This window comes from Meriones unguiculatus, chromosome X (genome assembly GCF_030254825.1).
Source record: "Meriones unguiculatus strain TT.TT164.6M chromosome X, Bangor_MerUng_6.1, whole genome shotgun sequence".
Taxonomy (NCBI): domain Eukaryota; kingdom Metazoa; phylum Chordata; class Mammalia; order Rodentia; family Muridae; genus Meriones; species Meriones unguiculatus.
The window spans coordinates 9,278,701-9,295,142 of NC_083369.1; the positions used below are offsets into that span (position 1 = coordinate 9,278,701).

Genomic DNA, 16,442 nt, shown 5'->3' on the forward strand with positions numbered 1-16,442 from the left:
AGAGAGGTCTGAAGTTCTCTTATTTTTTTGTTTTTATGTTTGTGTGGTTTAGGTGTCAAGGTTACTGTAGCTTCATAGAATGAGTTTGGTAATGTTCCTTCTGTTTTTATTTTGTGAAATAGTTTGAATAGAATTGGAGTTAGCACTTCTTTGAAGGTCTGGTAGAATTCTGCACTGAAATCATCTGGTCCTGGGCTTCATTTGGAAGGGACACTTTTGATGACTGCTTGCTTCTATTTCCTTGGGGGATATAAACAATTTAATCTATTTACTACATCTTGATTTACTTTTGTAAATGGAATCTCAGGAAAATTGTCCAATTTATTTAGAGTTTCAAATTTTGTGGCATATAGGCTTTTATAGTAAGACCTTGTCTGTAGTTATATCCCCCTTTTCATTTCTGATTTTGCCTATTTGGATAATTTCTCTCTACCTTTTAGTTAGCCTTAGGGTTTTTCTATCTTGTTTATTTTCTCAAAGAACCAGTTCTTGGTCTCATTGATTGTTTTGAATTGTTTTCTTTATTTCTACTTCATTGATTTCAGCCCTGAATTTGATTATTTCCAATTGTCTACTCCTCTATGGGGTGTCTGCTCCTTTTGGTGTTGTTGTTGGGGCTTTTAGGTGTGCCATTAATTTGCTTCTATGAGATATTTCAAACTTCCTTCTGGAGGCACTTGGTGCTATGACCTTTCCTCTTAGCACTGCTTTCATTGTGTTCATAGGTTTGTGTAAATTGTGCCTTCATTTTCGTTGAATTTTAGGAAATATCTAATTTCTTTTTTCATTTCTTCCCTGACCAATCTGTCACTGAGTATAGAGTTATTTAGTTTCCATGTGTGTGTAGATTTTTTTGCTATTTCTATTGTTGAGGTCTAGTTTTAGGCCATCTTGGCCTTATAGGATTCAAGGAATTATTTCAGTCTTCTTCTACCTGTTGAGACTTGCCTTGTGTCTGACTATATGGTCAATTTTTGAGACAGTTCCCTGGGTTGCTGAGAAGAAGGTATACTCTTGAGTTTTTGTGATAAATTCTGTAGACATCTATTAGATCCATTTGATTTAAGTCCTCTGTAAGTATTATTATTTCTCTGTTTAGCTTTTGTCAAGATGATCTGTGCCTTGGAGAGAGTGGAATATTGAAGTCTCCCTCTATTAAGATGTTAGGATCAGTGTGGTTTGAGCTTTAATAATGTTTAATTCACGAATGCAGGTACTTTTGTATTGGTGGCATAGATGTTCAGGATTGTGATGTCCTCATGGTGGATTTTTCCTTTGATGTGAATGAAGTGTCCCTTCTCATCTTTTTTGATTAATTTTGGTTGAAAGTCTATTTATTAGATATTAGGATAGCTACTTCAGCTTGTTTTCTGGGTATTTTTGCTTGAAAAATCTTTTTTCATCCCTTTACTCTGAGGTAGTATCTGTCTTTGGTGCAGGAGTGTGTTTCATGGATGCAGCATAATTCTGGATCCTTTTTCTACAATCATTCTATTAGTGTTTGTAGTTTTATTGGAGAGTTGAGCCTGTTGATGTTCATAGAAAACAGTAACCAATGAATGTTAGTTCTCTTTATTGTTGAGGTGGTGGTAATAGTGTGTTTGTGTGCTTGTTTTCTTTTGATTTTTTTTTTTTGTATGTGTGTGTGTGGTTGTTGTGAAGTTACCTATGTCCTGTGTTTTCTTGGCTGTAGTTGATTTTGTTAGATTGGAGTTTTCCTTCTAGTATCATCCACATACCTAAGTTGCTGTATAGATATTGTTTCAGTTTAGTTTTGTCTTGGAATATTTTGTTCTCTCCATCTATGTTGATTAAAATTTTGTTGGGCATAGTACTCTGGTTTGACGTCTGTGTTCTCTTTGAGTCTGCACATCTATTCAGGTCTTTCTGGCTTTCCTGGATTCTGTTGAGAAATCTGATTATGATTCTAATAGGTCTAACTTTATATGTTACTTGTCCTTTTCCCCTTGCTTCTTTTATTTTTATTTTTTATTTTTGTTGTTGTTGTTCTGTAGATTTAGTCATTTGACAATTATGTGATGTGAGGAGTTTCTTGTTTGGTCTAGTCTATTTGGTGTTTTGTAGGCCTTATGTAGGTTTATGGACATCTCTTTCTTTAAGTTGGGAAATTTTTCTTATATGATTTTCTTGATAATATTTTCTGGACCTTGGAGCCTGGAATCATCTTTTGCTTCTATTTTTATTACTCACAGATTATGCCTTTGCATGGCGTCCTTGATTTCCTGGAATTTTTGTCTGTGGAACTTTTCCAATTTTCCTTTTCTTTTAGAGATGTTTCAATTTTTGCAATTGTTTCTTCAGTGCCTGAGGTTCTCTCTTCCATCTCTCATCTCTTGCATTCTGTTGGTGATGCTGATCTTTTCTCTAAATTCTCTAGCTCCAGGGTTTTCTTTGTGTTTTCTTTATTGGTTCTAATTCTGTTTTCATGTCTTGTAGCATTTCCTTCATCTGTTTGAATGTGGATTCCTGTATTTCCACGATGGCTTCTATTTTTTTGTTCATTTCCTCTTTATGATTCTCTTATAACTGGACAAGCATGGATTCTTTTATCACTTTCCTATGTTTTTGATGAATTATAATATTCATTGATTTGAGGGGTTGCTGGTAAAGCCATGATTTCCTGATTTTTGCTGGATGTGTTCTTTTTTAAATTTTTATTTTTATTAATTACAGTTTATTCACTTTTTATCCCAGCTGTAGTCCCTTCCCTCCTCTCCTCCCAATCTCAGCCTCCTTCTCCCTTCTGCTCCCACACCCCTATCCAAGTCCACTGATAGGGGAGGTCCTCCTCCCCTTCTATCCATTTGATCCTAGTCTATCAGGTCTCATCAGGAGTAGCTGCATTGTCTTCCTCTGTGGCCTGGTAAGGCTGCTCCCTCCTCAGGGGGAGATGATCAAAGAGCCAGCCACTGAGTTCATGTCAGAGACAGTCCCTGTTCCCAATTTATGGAACTCACTTGGACACTGAACTGCTATGCGCTACATCTGTGCAGGGGTTCTTGGTTATCTCTATGAATGTGACAACACATGCTGGATGTGTTATTAAGCCAATTTCTAGCCATCTGTTTATCTCTAACATTTGCTGTTCCTGCAGCATGTACTGCAGACTGGGTCTGTCTTTGGTGTAGAGAGCATTCTTCAGGAAGATGAGAGAGATCCACTAGTTTGAGAGTGGGTGTTGGTGTTTCAGATGCAGCTGAGGGAGGAAGGTCACAGGTGCATGTGTGCAAGCACAGGAGTGTGTCTGGGAGTCTACCTGCCTGGAAGGGTGGGATGTAAGGGAGGAGCTTAAGTGCTGGCTGTGGTGTAGGTGAAGTTTGTTGGCACAGTGTGTGTGTGTGTGTGTGTGTGTGTGTGCAGGTGACCTGAATGTCTCAGTGGCCCATCATTCTGTATTTGTATTGTGCTCCAGGTGCTCAGATCTGTCTGGGCTGCACCATCTTGGCTCCAGGAATTGTTTCCAGGAATTGTTTGGCTGGACTTCACTGGGAGACCCCACAAGAGGCTTCAATGTTGAGAATGTTGTCCTTGAGATCCCTGTGTTGCCTTCAGTAGGGGTGTGAATGGGAGCGATCCCAAGTCTGGTGGCTTGCATAGAGGGACCCCGGATCTGGCTGTCTTGCATATACAGTCACTGGCATGCCTTTGTGGAAAGCTCAGAGGGCCTGCTTGAACTCACTGGCAGGCATATGCGGCAATGTCAGAGGACCCACAGTTTTCTACTCTCAGATATTGGTCCCCTGTTTTGCCATTAGAGTAAAGAGATAACCCATCCCTGGGGTTATGCACTCTTCCCCCTCCCTGCTACCTCAGCCCCTGGAAGCTGCAAGAGCCAGGCTTGTTGCAGTCGATAGTGCAGGGGGTCGACTGTTTGCCACTCTCAGACCCTGGAGATGTTCACTTGGGGTCTTGATCCAATCTGTCTCAGCTCAGGGTTGTTCCCTCTAGACCAGGAAGCCTCAAAGTTCATGCTCTGGCCTTAGCTGCCCATACACTCACCAGTTTTGGTGTTTAGGATCCTCTGCCCTTCAGAAATCATGTGCACCAGTCACCACCATCTTGGAGTCCTCTGCCTTAAGTCCATGTTATTACTACTGATTTTACTTTTATTTATTTTTTTGTTTTTAATTGTAGAAAAGTATGATACTGTATCTGTTCAAAGTACATGTAAAATCAGAGAAAGTGGACAAGTTTAGTAAACTATATTAATGAACAATATCAATTCATCTTGTGACATTTGTGTTGTCTGTGCTCTAGACAAATGAGGTTTCTAGGTTACTAGATAGCTGAATTTCAGATGTATATGATATTTTACTCTTGATGTGTACAAAGTGTATCAAACTGTATATTCTATTATATAATATACAACTACATATATAATGATAAAATTATATAAGTAAGATATAAGGTCCAGACATGTCCTCTAAGTATAATTGTTTCAGGATTCAAATTTTACCAATTCACCTTGTTTTTCCTCAATTTTTTTTAAAATTTTAGTGGCATATATTTTGACACGTAAGAATACATCATTCTTATGCATTTTTTGAATCTATATATATATATAACATATATATATATATATGTATAAATATATAACCTTTTGGGAAATCATGTTTATCCGAAAAGGTATTTTTTTTCTTCTCTTGTGGATATTTATACTTACATATATTTAAGATCTTGCTTGAAGATCATGTTCGTCTTGTTCAAGGAAGTCAAAAAGTGACTTTAAAATTACCACTACATCATGTGAAGCAAATGGGAATATCACATTTTCTGGAGCACTTGTTTTATTATCATTTACTAAACTTTATTCAATTTGTATCCCAGCTGTGGTCCAGTCCTTCATCTCCTTCCAAACTCATCTTCTTTCCTTCTTCTCTCCCTATGCCCTTCCCTAGTCTACCGATAGGGGAGGTTCTCTTTCCCTTCTGTCTAACCCTAGCCTATCAGGTCTCATCAGGACTAGCCACATTGTCTTCCTCTTTGGCCAGCCAAGGCTGCACTCCACTCCCCCTCCAGTGGCAGGTGATAAGAGAGCTTACCACTGAGTTCATGCCAGAGACAGTCCCTACTCCCCTTACTAGGGAACCCACTGGGAGACTTGAGTCTATGTGTTACATCTGAGCAGGGGTTTTAGGCCCTATCCTGCATAGTCCTTGGTTGGGTAACATTCTCTTCAGGGCTCCCAGGGTTCCGGTTTTTATTTTTATTTTTATTTTTGGCTCTGTTGGTTTCCCTTTGGAGCTCCTGTCCCCTCCTTTCTTTCATAAAATTCCATGCATTCTGCCCAAAGTTTGGCTACAAGTCTCTGCTTCCACACCTGGATCAGTAGAGGCTTTCAGAGGCTGTCTAGGATAGGCTCCTTTCCTGTTCCCTGTCTTCTCCTGATGTCTGTCACATTCGTTCTTCTGAATGAGGGTCGAGCATCTTCCCTAGGGTCTTCCTTGTTGTTTAACTTCTATAGGAGTATAGATTTTAGTATGTTTATCCTATATTATATCTAGAACACTTTATCTTTTCTTTTTTTTACTTTTTATTTTTTTAATTAATTTTTTATTTTTAAAATTTTATTTATTAATTAAATTATTCATTTTGTATCCCAGTTGTAGTCTCCTCCCTTGTCCCCTCCTAATCCCTCCCAACCTCCCTCTACTCCTCCGATGACTTTCTCCAAGTCCACTGATTGGGGGAGCAGTCCTCCTCCCCATATCTCTGACCCTACCCTATCAGATCTCATCGGGACTGGTTGCATTGACTTGCTCTGTGACCTGGTAAGGCTGCTCCCCCATCAGGGGGAGGTGATCAAGAGCCAGCCACTGAGTTCATGTCAGAGACAGCCCCTGTTCCCCTTACTAGGGATTCCACTTAGATACTGAGCTGCCTTGGGCTACATCTGAGCAGGGGTTCTAGGTTATCCATGAATGGTTCTTGATTGGAGTATCAGTCACAGAAAAGACCCCTGTGCCCAGATTTTTTGGTTTTGTTGCTGTTCTTGTGGAGCTCCTATCCCCTCCAGGTTTTTCCTCTCCTACTTCTTTCATTAAATTCCCTGCACTCTGCCCAAAGTTTGGCTATGAGTCTCAGCACCTGCTTTTTTAAAATTATTTTTATTTTTTATATTAATTGAAGTTTATTCACTTTGTATCATGACTGTAGGCCCCTCCCTCCTCCCCTCCCAATCCCACCCTTCTTTCCTCGTTTCCTCCTATGTGCATCTCCAAGTTCTTGGATAGGGGAGGTCCTCCTCCCCTTCCATCTGACTCTAGCTTATCCGGTCTCATCAGAACTTGCCGTATTGTCCACCTCTGTGGCCTGGCAAGGCTGCTCTCCCATCAGGGGAAGGTGGTCAAAGAACTAGCCACTGAGTTCATGCCAGAGACAGTCCCTGTTCCCCTTACTAGGGTTTCCACTTGGATAGTGAGCTGCCTTGGGTTACATCTGAGCAGGGGTTCTAGGTTATATCCATGAATGGTCCTTGGCTGGATTATCAGATATTTTGGTTCTGTTGCTATCCTTGTGGAGCTCCTGTCCTCTCCTGGTCTTACTATCTCCCTCTTCTTACCTAAGATTCTCTGCACTCTGCCAAAAGTTTATTATGAGTCTCAGTACCTGCTTTGATACCCTGCTGGTTAGAGTCTTTCAGAGGTCCTCTGTGGTAGGCTCCTGTCCTGTTCCCTGTTTTCTCCCTCTTCTGATGTCCATCCGATTTGCCTTTCTGTATGAGTATTGATCATCTGCTGAGCAAGAAGGAGGACCCTGAAACACTTTTTTATTGAAAATATAATCATGAAGGTAAGATAGTCAAAAGATAACTAGTTCAGGAAGTTCTAGTCACTTTAAAAGAGGTAATGGATGAATACATTTGAGATCAAGCAGAATTCACTTTAAATCCTTGCTACTCGCTTGACAAGATATTTTTCCCAAAGTTGCTGTTTTTGAACCTCAGTTTTTCATTTATATAATGTAAAAAACAGCACTAGCTAAAATATAAAATAGTCATTGCAGAATCTAGTCCATACAGAATTACAGCTATATTTAATGTTTCTATGCATTCTGTAACCACTGTATTTTAGAAAATTTATGAGGTTTTCAAAAGTACATCATTAAAAATTTGCAAAAATCAACTTTACATCACTTATGTGTGAGACAAGTTTATTTAAGATTTTCTTTTACTCATTTATTTTGTTTAATTCTTAAGAGATTATACTGTTTTAGTAGTTTATAATATGATATACATTTTTCTTTCCATTTTTTCTTTTAATTTTTATTAATTACACTTCATTCACTTTGTATCCCCCATAAGTCCCTCCCTCCTCCCCTCCCAATCCCACCTTCCCTCCCCCTTCTCCACACATGCTCCTCCACAAGTCCACTGATAAGGGAGGTCTCCCTCTCCTTCCTTCTGATCCTAGTCTGTCAGATCACATAGGAGTGGCTACACTGTCTTCCTCTGTGGCCTGGTAGGGTTGCTCTCCCTCAGAGTATCAAAGCAGATGCTGAGACTTATGGGCAACCTTTGGGCAGCATGCAAGGAATTTCATGAAAGAAGTAGGAAATAATACCTGGATAAGGTAGGAGCTCCACAAGGAGAGCAACAGAACCAAAAAGTCTGGGCACAGGGGTTCTTTCTGAGACTCATACTCCAACCAAGGAAAATTGATGGAGATAAACTAGAACCCTTGCACAGATGTTGCCCAAGGCAGTTCAGTGTGCAAGTGGGCTCCATAGTAATGGGAACAGGGAGTGTCTCTGACATAAACTGATTGGCCTGCTCTACATTTTTAATTTAAAGTTCCATAATCATATTATGGAACGCAATATTTTTATTGTGTATTCTATGAAGAACCATGATTCAGGAAAATTATACTAAGAATAATAAATTACTTATTTAGAAGAATATATTTTATAATTAAATCCTAAATGCCAACTTATTGTATTACCTTTATTCTTAGCTTTTTCTCGTTCATAAAAGTAGTGCACATTCATTGTATAAAACTTTTTCAGTAGATGAAAGGGCAAAATATAGTAAATAAATCTTTGACAAACCAAAATAATGGTATTGTGTAACCAAGTTACTATCTTATAGAAAATTTCTCTTATAAATTACTTTAAAAAGGGGAATATCTCAATATAAAAATAGGCATATGTATTGTGCATGATAAGATCTATCAAAATAATATAGTAACCAAAAAAATTCAATCAAAACACTCATGTTTTTTTCAATTCTCAGACTAGTAAAAACTACAGAAGATTCAAAGTGAAGGTTTGAGGAAAGCAAGATTTATATATATTTTAGGGCACTTAGAAAATATAAATGTTTAGCTATTTCTCTTTAGTATTAGAGAAAATGTATACAAAATAATGTATATAATAATGAATATTTATGAAAATGATATAAATAGTAGTATGAAATTAACCATGTTATTATGTATATATACAATAGAAGTCCTTAAGCCTGGAGATTATATATATACATTTGATTAATAATATTGTGAGCTTTTTCTAATTAAAGAGCTGACCTTTAGTGTGTTTTAATATTTTTATATTATAAATAAGTCTATAATGAATATGATTAACTATAAATTTTGCCTACATCTGTGCCTACTTTTTAATAGTTATATCATATATTAATTATGCATAATAATCAATTGTACCATGCATTTTCATATATGTATATAACATTTTTTATAATATTCACTTCCCATTACTGTTTACAGTTTACCTCCCATTCCTGACAATCCCTTTTCTATTCCCACCTAGTCATATTTCTCCTTTGCTGCCCCTTTTCAATTTCTTCCTGTGTGTGTCATCTGTCTCTTTTTGGTATCTATTTTTGATGATTGTACTTTTCATTAGTGCTGTTTTCTGGGGACTCAGTAAGGCATTATCTACAGGATCATGGATTCATTATTAGAAGATATGCCACTAAAGTTTTTCTTACCTCAGAAGCTATTAATTGCCTATACATCCTCAAGGATTTTGGAACCTGGTATGCCCTCCCTATAGCTATTATTATCTGCTTATATTTGGGGAGTAAGGGAGGGGCGAAAGTCAGTTAATTAGGTAACCAACCACTCTGATTCAGTGAGTTCAGTTCTTCAGGAAAGAATCTATGCTGGCAATGTAAACCTTGTCAAAACCCCATGGCTGGGGAAGTCATCAGCCCTAGTGGGGAAGCTTAGGGCTTATTATTTTACAAAATGGACACTATCCCCTCATGAAATTGCTGTCTAGGTACCTATGTTTATAATCAGATTAGTGTTTCTTTCATCTTTGGTTAGAGAAGCTCTTTTTTGCTGTGGACAGGGGTAAAAGCAGAGAGTTATTACTGATCAAACTATATTTACATTTTAAGATACATTCCTAGAAAATCATTTAATAGGTCAAAAGATATAAGCAATTTTAGAATTCTTAAACATTTTTTTTGCAATTCTTAGTACATACTAATTGGATGGATCTCATGACAGAGAGGAGAAGTAATATGTTCTCACTAAGTTTTCATGTATTTTTTGAGCCCTTAATCATGTTTTCTCTTATATTTCGGTTTCTTTGTCTTTTATTGGATTTTTTTTTTGCCCATGTGTAGGTGTTGTTTCTATGACACAAATACAACTTATTACTTAGAAATGAGTTTTTCTAAGTTTGATGCTGACTTCTTCATATTGCCATTTTTTTTGTTGTTTTGTTTTTTATCCTTTCAGACGTGGGTTGGCAATAAGCGGAGGAAAATGAGTAGTAAGAACTCTGAATCAGGAACAGCAGGAACTATTTCTGCTACCTCATTGGCAGTTCCAGACATTACTGTCAGAAATGTGGTTAATATTGCCAGGCCTTCAAGCCAGCAATCTTCTTGGACTTCTGCCAATAATGATGTCATTGTAACTGGTATATACAGTCCAGCAAACTCATCAAATAAGCAAGGGACAACAAAGCATACAAATACACAAATTACAGAAGTACATAAAATTCCTATTCAGAAACCAGCCAGTAAAAATGACACTGAATTTCAATTGCACATTCCTGTTCAAAGACAAGTAGCACACTGCAAAAATGCTTCTGTGCTCCTAGGGGAAAAGACAATTATTTTGTCAAGACAGACAAGTGTACTAAATGCTGGAAACTCAGTGTACAATCACACAAAGAAAACCTATGGAAGTTCTCCGGTGCAAGCTTCTGAAATGACAGTACCTCCAAAGCCATCTGTGTGCCACCAACCTTGCAAAATTGAACCAGTTGGTATTCAAAGGTCATACAAACCTGAACATGCAAGTCTGGCATCACATAACTTATGTGCACAAAAGCCAACCATTAGAGACCCTTACTGTAGAACACAAAACTTGGAAATTCGTGAAGTGTTTTCATTGGCAGTCAGTGATTACCCTCAGAGAATTCTGGGAGGAAATAACACAAAGAAGCCTGGCTCAGCAGAAGGAACTTCTTTGTCCATTGCAATGGAGACTGGAGATGCAGAAGATGAATATGCCAGAGAAGAAGAGTTGGCATCAATGGGAGCACAGATAACAAGCTACTCAAGGTTTTATGAAAGTGGCAATTCCCTTCAAGCTGAGAACCAAAGTACAACTTTACATAGACCAGGAAGAAACCTACCAAATTCACAAATGGTGAATATTAGAGATTTGTCAGACAATGTACTGTATCAAAATAGAGACTACCATTTGACACCACGGACCTCATTGCATACAGCATCTAGTATGTACAGTAATACTAATCCATCACGGAGTAATTGTTCTCCACATTTTGTATCATCAAACCAATTGAGGTTATCACAAAACCAAAACAATTACCAGGTAAGGTATAAATTTATTTTATGTACATTTTTATAGGCATGTTTGTTTTAAAAATGACATTTGTGTACAGTTGTATTACTGCCTAGGTCACATGCATATTTTGAAGTAATTTGAGACTTTTATTTGAAATTGGTGGATTGCACTCAACACCTTGAAGAATGTTGTGTTTTCTTTATCATGTTTAAAAATGCTGAGGTCTTTAAAAAATAAAAAGGAATATAGACATTTAATAACACCTTACTTCTGACATTAAAAAATTTTGTTAAGAAATGGTACCTTTATAGGAATATAGTATTTCCCACATCTAAAATAAGATTAAATTGGTTATCCACCCAAGTCAGTCTGCACTCTAGATGTTAATAGCTGAGAACTGAGAGCTTGAAGCAGTTTAGCCATCTCATTTGTCTAAAAGAAGATGTGTGATTAAAATGTTAAATTGAATATTAATCAGATAATATTTTGTATGGCACTCCTTGGGAAAAGATATATCCAGAGTAAGATTTTAAATAAACATTAGACCTAGAAACCAAACAGGATTTTTTTTCTTTGCTGTTTTACGTATTCAATTGTCTGATTATGTTTCAAATACTCTCTTTAACTATGAAGTTCTTAAGATCTTCTCCCATAAAAATAAGGTTTTGAGAATTTGAATAAGAGGGTATGGATGTTGACTATGTATCGTTGCTACTGGTTAGACAACCTTATCTGTTCAACCACAATACTGAAGGAAATATGTTCCCACCATATTCCCAATATAACAGACCATTTCTTTTAACTCTCTCTACCTTACATTTTATAACTCAAAATGGGAAGCAATGGCTGGTTGTAGTGGTATATATCAGTAATCACCACAAGCTCCTGGCCATTCTAATATACATCACAAGTTCTAGGCCAGCCTGGGCCACATAGTGAGTCTCTGTCTCAAAACAAAGACAGAGACAGTAAGGATCAGGGAAGAAAAATTAAAAAACATTGATGTAGTACTGGGAGTACTCTTTCTGAGATCTGACCATAACAATGAGGAATTTGGACATCATGATTACTAGTTTTTTTTTCTGAAAATTAATTCATTTTTCTGTTTGTTTGTTGCATAAAGCATACTTAATGTAATATTGAATTGTACCATTAATATCCTCTTCACTTTACACATCTTCATTTTTATTCTTTTTGTTTGTTTATTAGTTGATTAGTTAATTTGTTTTTATTCATCACCAGGACTTGATACATAGTTCTGACAGGCCAGAATTGTCTATGTAGACAAGACTGGCCTCTTGTTATTCTCTTGTCTCTGCCTCCTGTGTGTGTCATAATTACAGGCATATGCCGACATTCCCACACAGTGTTATTAATTATAATAATAATGTTTACTATTGGTTGAAGGGCTACATAATTAGGTCCTATCTTAAACATAAATTAATTTATATTAAATGTAAATTCACTGGTACTCTTTTATTTATTACTTGTATAGAGTATATTTTTCCATACCTTTAATTGCAGACTATAGATGCCTTTGAATCTAAAATAAGAATATTGTAGGCAGAGGACAGTTGAATCCTGTTTTTGTTTTCTCCATTTAGCCACTCTATAGTTTGGCTAAAGAATAAAATCCATTTACACTTAAAGTAATTATTGACAAAAAAGGACTATTCTGATATGTTAGTTTAAAGGTTTTTTCTTTTATTCCTGTCTTGATGCCTTCATTTGTAATTTTTAATTTTTGGTTAATAATACGCTTTTGTTCTTTATCTGTTTTGTATATCTACCAGAAGTTTTTGTTTTTTATTTGTTTCTTTTTACTTTTTCAGTATCATGAAGTCTGAATAAAATCCAAAAACTATTTCTTAAACTTTATGTGCAGTTTATTAGCTTTGTATCCCATCTGTATCCTGCTCCTTCATTCCCTCCAATTCCATTCTCTCTCCCTCCTCTCCTCCCTGCCCCTTTTGAAGTCCATTGATAGGGGAGGACCTCCTCCCCTTTCATCTGACCCTGGTGTATCAGGTATCATCAGGACTGGCTGCAAAGTCCTCCTCTGTGGCCTAGCAGGGCTGCTCCTCCCTGGGGGGTGGGAGGTGGTCAAAGAGCCAGTCATTGAGTTCATGTCAGAAATAGTCTCTGTTCCCCTTATTAGGGTACCCATTTGGATACCGAGCTACCATCGGCTACATCCAAGCAGAGGTTCTAGGTTATATGCATACATGGTCCTTGGTTGGAGAAACAATCTCAGAAAAAACCCTGTGCCCAGATATATTTGGTCCTTGTGGAGCTCATATCCTTTCCACATCATACTAACTCCTCCTTCTTTCATATGATTCCCTGCACTCTGCCCAAGGTTTGGTTATGAGTCTTAGTATCTGCTTTGATACACTGCTAGGTAGAGTCTTTCAGAGGCCCTCTATGGTAGGCTCTTGTCCTGTTACTTGTTTTCTCCTACATCCAATGTCCATCTCATTTGTCTTTCTAAGTGAGGATTGATCATCATACCCAGGGTCTTCTTTCTTGTTTATATTCTTTTTTTAATTTTTTATTAATTACAGTTTATTCACTTTGTATCCCCCATAAGCTCCTCCCTCCTCCCCTCCCAGCCCCACCCTCCTGCCCCTTTCTTCTCGATTGCCCCTCCCAAGTCCACTGATAGGGGAGGTCCTCCTCTCCTTCCTTCTGATCTTAGGCTATCAGATCTCATCAGGAGTGGCTGCATTGTCAACTTCTGTGGCCTGGTAAGGCTGCTCTCCCCTCAGGGGAATTGATCAAAGAACAGGCCTATCAGATTATATCAGAGGCAGTCCCTCTTCCCATTACTATAAAACCCACTTGTATATTCTTTAGGTGTATATATTTCAGTATATTTATCCTATCTTATAGGTCTATATAAGTGAGTATATACCATGTGTCTCTCTGCTTCTGTGATACTTCACTCAGGATGATCTTTTCTAGGTCCCACCATTTGTCTGCAAATTTCATGATTTCCTTGTTTTTAATTGCGTAGTATTCCATTGTGTAAAAATACCACAATTTCTATATCCATTCCTTCATTGATGGACATCTGGGTTGTTTCCAGGTTCTGGCTATTACAAATAAAGCTGCTACAAACATGTTAAACCTTTTTGTTAATGAACCCAATGTATGCAGCTTCTCTTGGAATAGTTTCTTAAATTTCTTTCCTTTCATTCAATAGACACTAGTGTCCTGTTTCTTTGCATATACTATAATGTCTTTCACATTGATAATTTGAGGAAGAATAAACTTTCTAGTTCTTGCATAAAGTTTCGGACTTTTAGTCCCTTCATAGGTTTTCTCTAAGTCCTTATGCATATTTACCAAGTCCTCTGTTTTAAACGCTATGTTAAAGTTGTTTAATTTGTCCAAGTCTCACTCTTACTTCTTGAGGAGCCATTAGTTATCTGTCGTAATCCTCAATCACTAATATTTTTCTCTACCTTTTTGTGGACCAGCATTCCCCTTAAAACTTTCACAGCCATTGCCAACTCTTTCCTACCATTTCCTCTAGCCTGAGAGCTTACTTGTACCACTTTAGGATATCTGAACTTCCAATTCATAGATAAAGAGACCAATCCCTCAGACAGCCCCAGACATATTACAATAATGAAAAAATTCAATTAAGTCTGCTTCTTGATCACAGAAGAGACTAGGAATTGAGCCAAAACTGTCTTCAAGTCATGTCATGACACACTAAAAACCAGTTCTAATAATGGTCAGTAAAAATGTCATACATTTTACAACCACTTTCACCATGGCATTTTCTTAGTCATTTGCTTAGTTGCTGTAGATTTTGACAGGTTTTCAGAGCTTCTACGATGCTGTTTTAGTCTTTCACTACTTTATTATTATTATTATTATTATTATTATTATTATTATTGTCTGTTTGTTTTGACATAGGGACCCAACATATAGTCTTTGCTGCTTGGAACTACCTATATAGGCTTGACTCAGTCTTGTAATCCTCCTGCCTCAGATTCCCAAGTTCTGCTTATGTTCTCTCACCTCTATGCAACTAGTTGTTTATTAACTATTGTCTTGACAGAACAAGTGTCTAGAGCTTCCTAGTTCTTATTGTTACTAACCAGTCTGGGGTTTTGTTTTGTTTTGTTTTTCTTTCTTTTTTTTTTTTTTCAAACTACAGTGTTACTACATTCAAGCACCTAAGGTTAGTGCAGAAAACAGCTTTGGTGTTTAACACAAAAAGAAACAAAGTTTCTGTATTTGGCTTCAACAGAGTTGTGTGCGAAGGGAAGATTGTGGTAAAAACACTAGTACTGCTTACTAAAGATGGTAGTTTACTAACAAAAATGGATCTTCTATTGCTGCCTGGAGCTCTGATGTGTTACTAGCCAGTTATAAAATTACTTCATTTCGGTTATAGTAAGGTATTCAACACTTAATGCTAACATTTGGCTGGTATCTTTTCTGAAATTGGTAATGAGCAATTATATTTTCTCAAATGTCTTTTTATGTGAGCAAAATTAGATAATGAAATATTATGGAGGGTTTAATTTTAAATTTGTAATTATATACTGCCCAGTGCCTTTGAATTAGAAAAAAATCATTCCAGATAAAAATTTATATCATTTTACTTATAACTTTGCATTATTTTGCAACCAGTATGTCACAAATTGCGAATAAAATTTGGGTTTCTATGTTATATATGAGGACCTTTTCTAATTTCATTTACACATCTTAGAATTCCAATTTTCTTGATCTTTATTTAACTACTAGAATTATGTACAAATAAACTCAAAAAAGCATCTTGATTGTGAATTGCAAGAATTTTGTTCTGTTCATAAACTTTCTTAAACATCATTCTTAAAAAAATAATGAAAAGTTAAACTTAATGAAAAAAATTTGTATGCCTAATAGTTGCTTATCTAGAAATGATAATATTTAAAAAAGTAACTTGTAGGGTGAGATTGGGAAGGGATGGGAGAGGGAGCTACAGCTGGGGTACAAAGTGAATAAATGGTAATTAATTAAAAATAAATTAAAAAAATAATTTGTAAAGCTAATCTATATCTTACAGCCTTGATAAAGTCTTAGTAGGGAGAAGAGTGGAAAACAGTTATGTATCAAGACATCATTTATCCTTTGCTTCCAGGCAACTAATGCTCAAAAAATCAAATACCTAATGTTTTTCTCATTTGTATTTCTTTACCTCTCACTGTTAAATATGTGCATAGAAAAGGGCATAAATATTGGTTAAACTAAGAAGTTAGGAAGGATCTCATGAGGTTGGGGAAAACTTGGGGCTTTAAGGAAAGGAGTGAAGAAGATAATAGAATAAAATGAAAGGGGAAAACTGGGAGTGAAATAGTATTCAAGGGAAAGGTGGTTAGGAAGGTGAGGAAGCATTGGGTAGGAAAGGCATTAGGAAAGAATTAAGCAATCAAAAAATGTAATACATATAAAATGCCTTGTTGAAAACCTGTTACTATTTGAGCTGATTGAAAATATACATAAAATCTTTCTAAAAGTAAAATGTTCTTTTCAACCAGAAACAATTTCCTCTCATACCCCACATAAACTCTATAAAAGAGTTTTTGCATATTGTCATGCTTAGCTTTTGTTGAGTTTCATAAAGTAATAGAAAGTGAGCAA

The 16,442-nt window shown here is 36.6% G+C and overlaps 1 protein-coding gene across 2 annotated transcripts in view; it reads left to right on the forward strand.

Moving 5' to 3' along the window:
- Hdx (highly divergent homeobox) overlaps positions 1-16,442 on the forward strand; it is a 170,565-nt gene that overhangs the window by 39,601 nt on the left and 114,522 nt on the right. For both annotated transcript variants that reach the window (XM_060374777.1, XM_060374776.1), the window contains one exon: positions 9,723-10,829. In XM_060374777.1, coding sequence (XP_060230760.1) covers positions 9,723-10,829 — 1,107 coding nt within the window. The remainder of the gene's footprint in view (positions 1-9,722; positions 10,830-16,442) is intronic.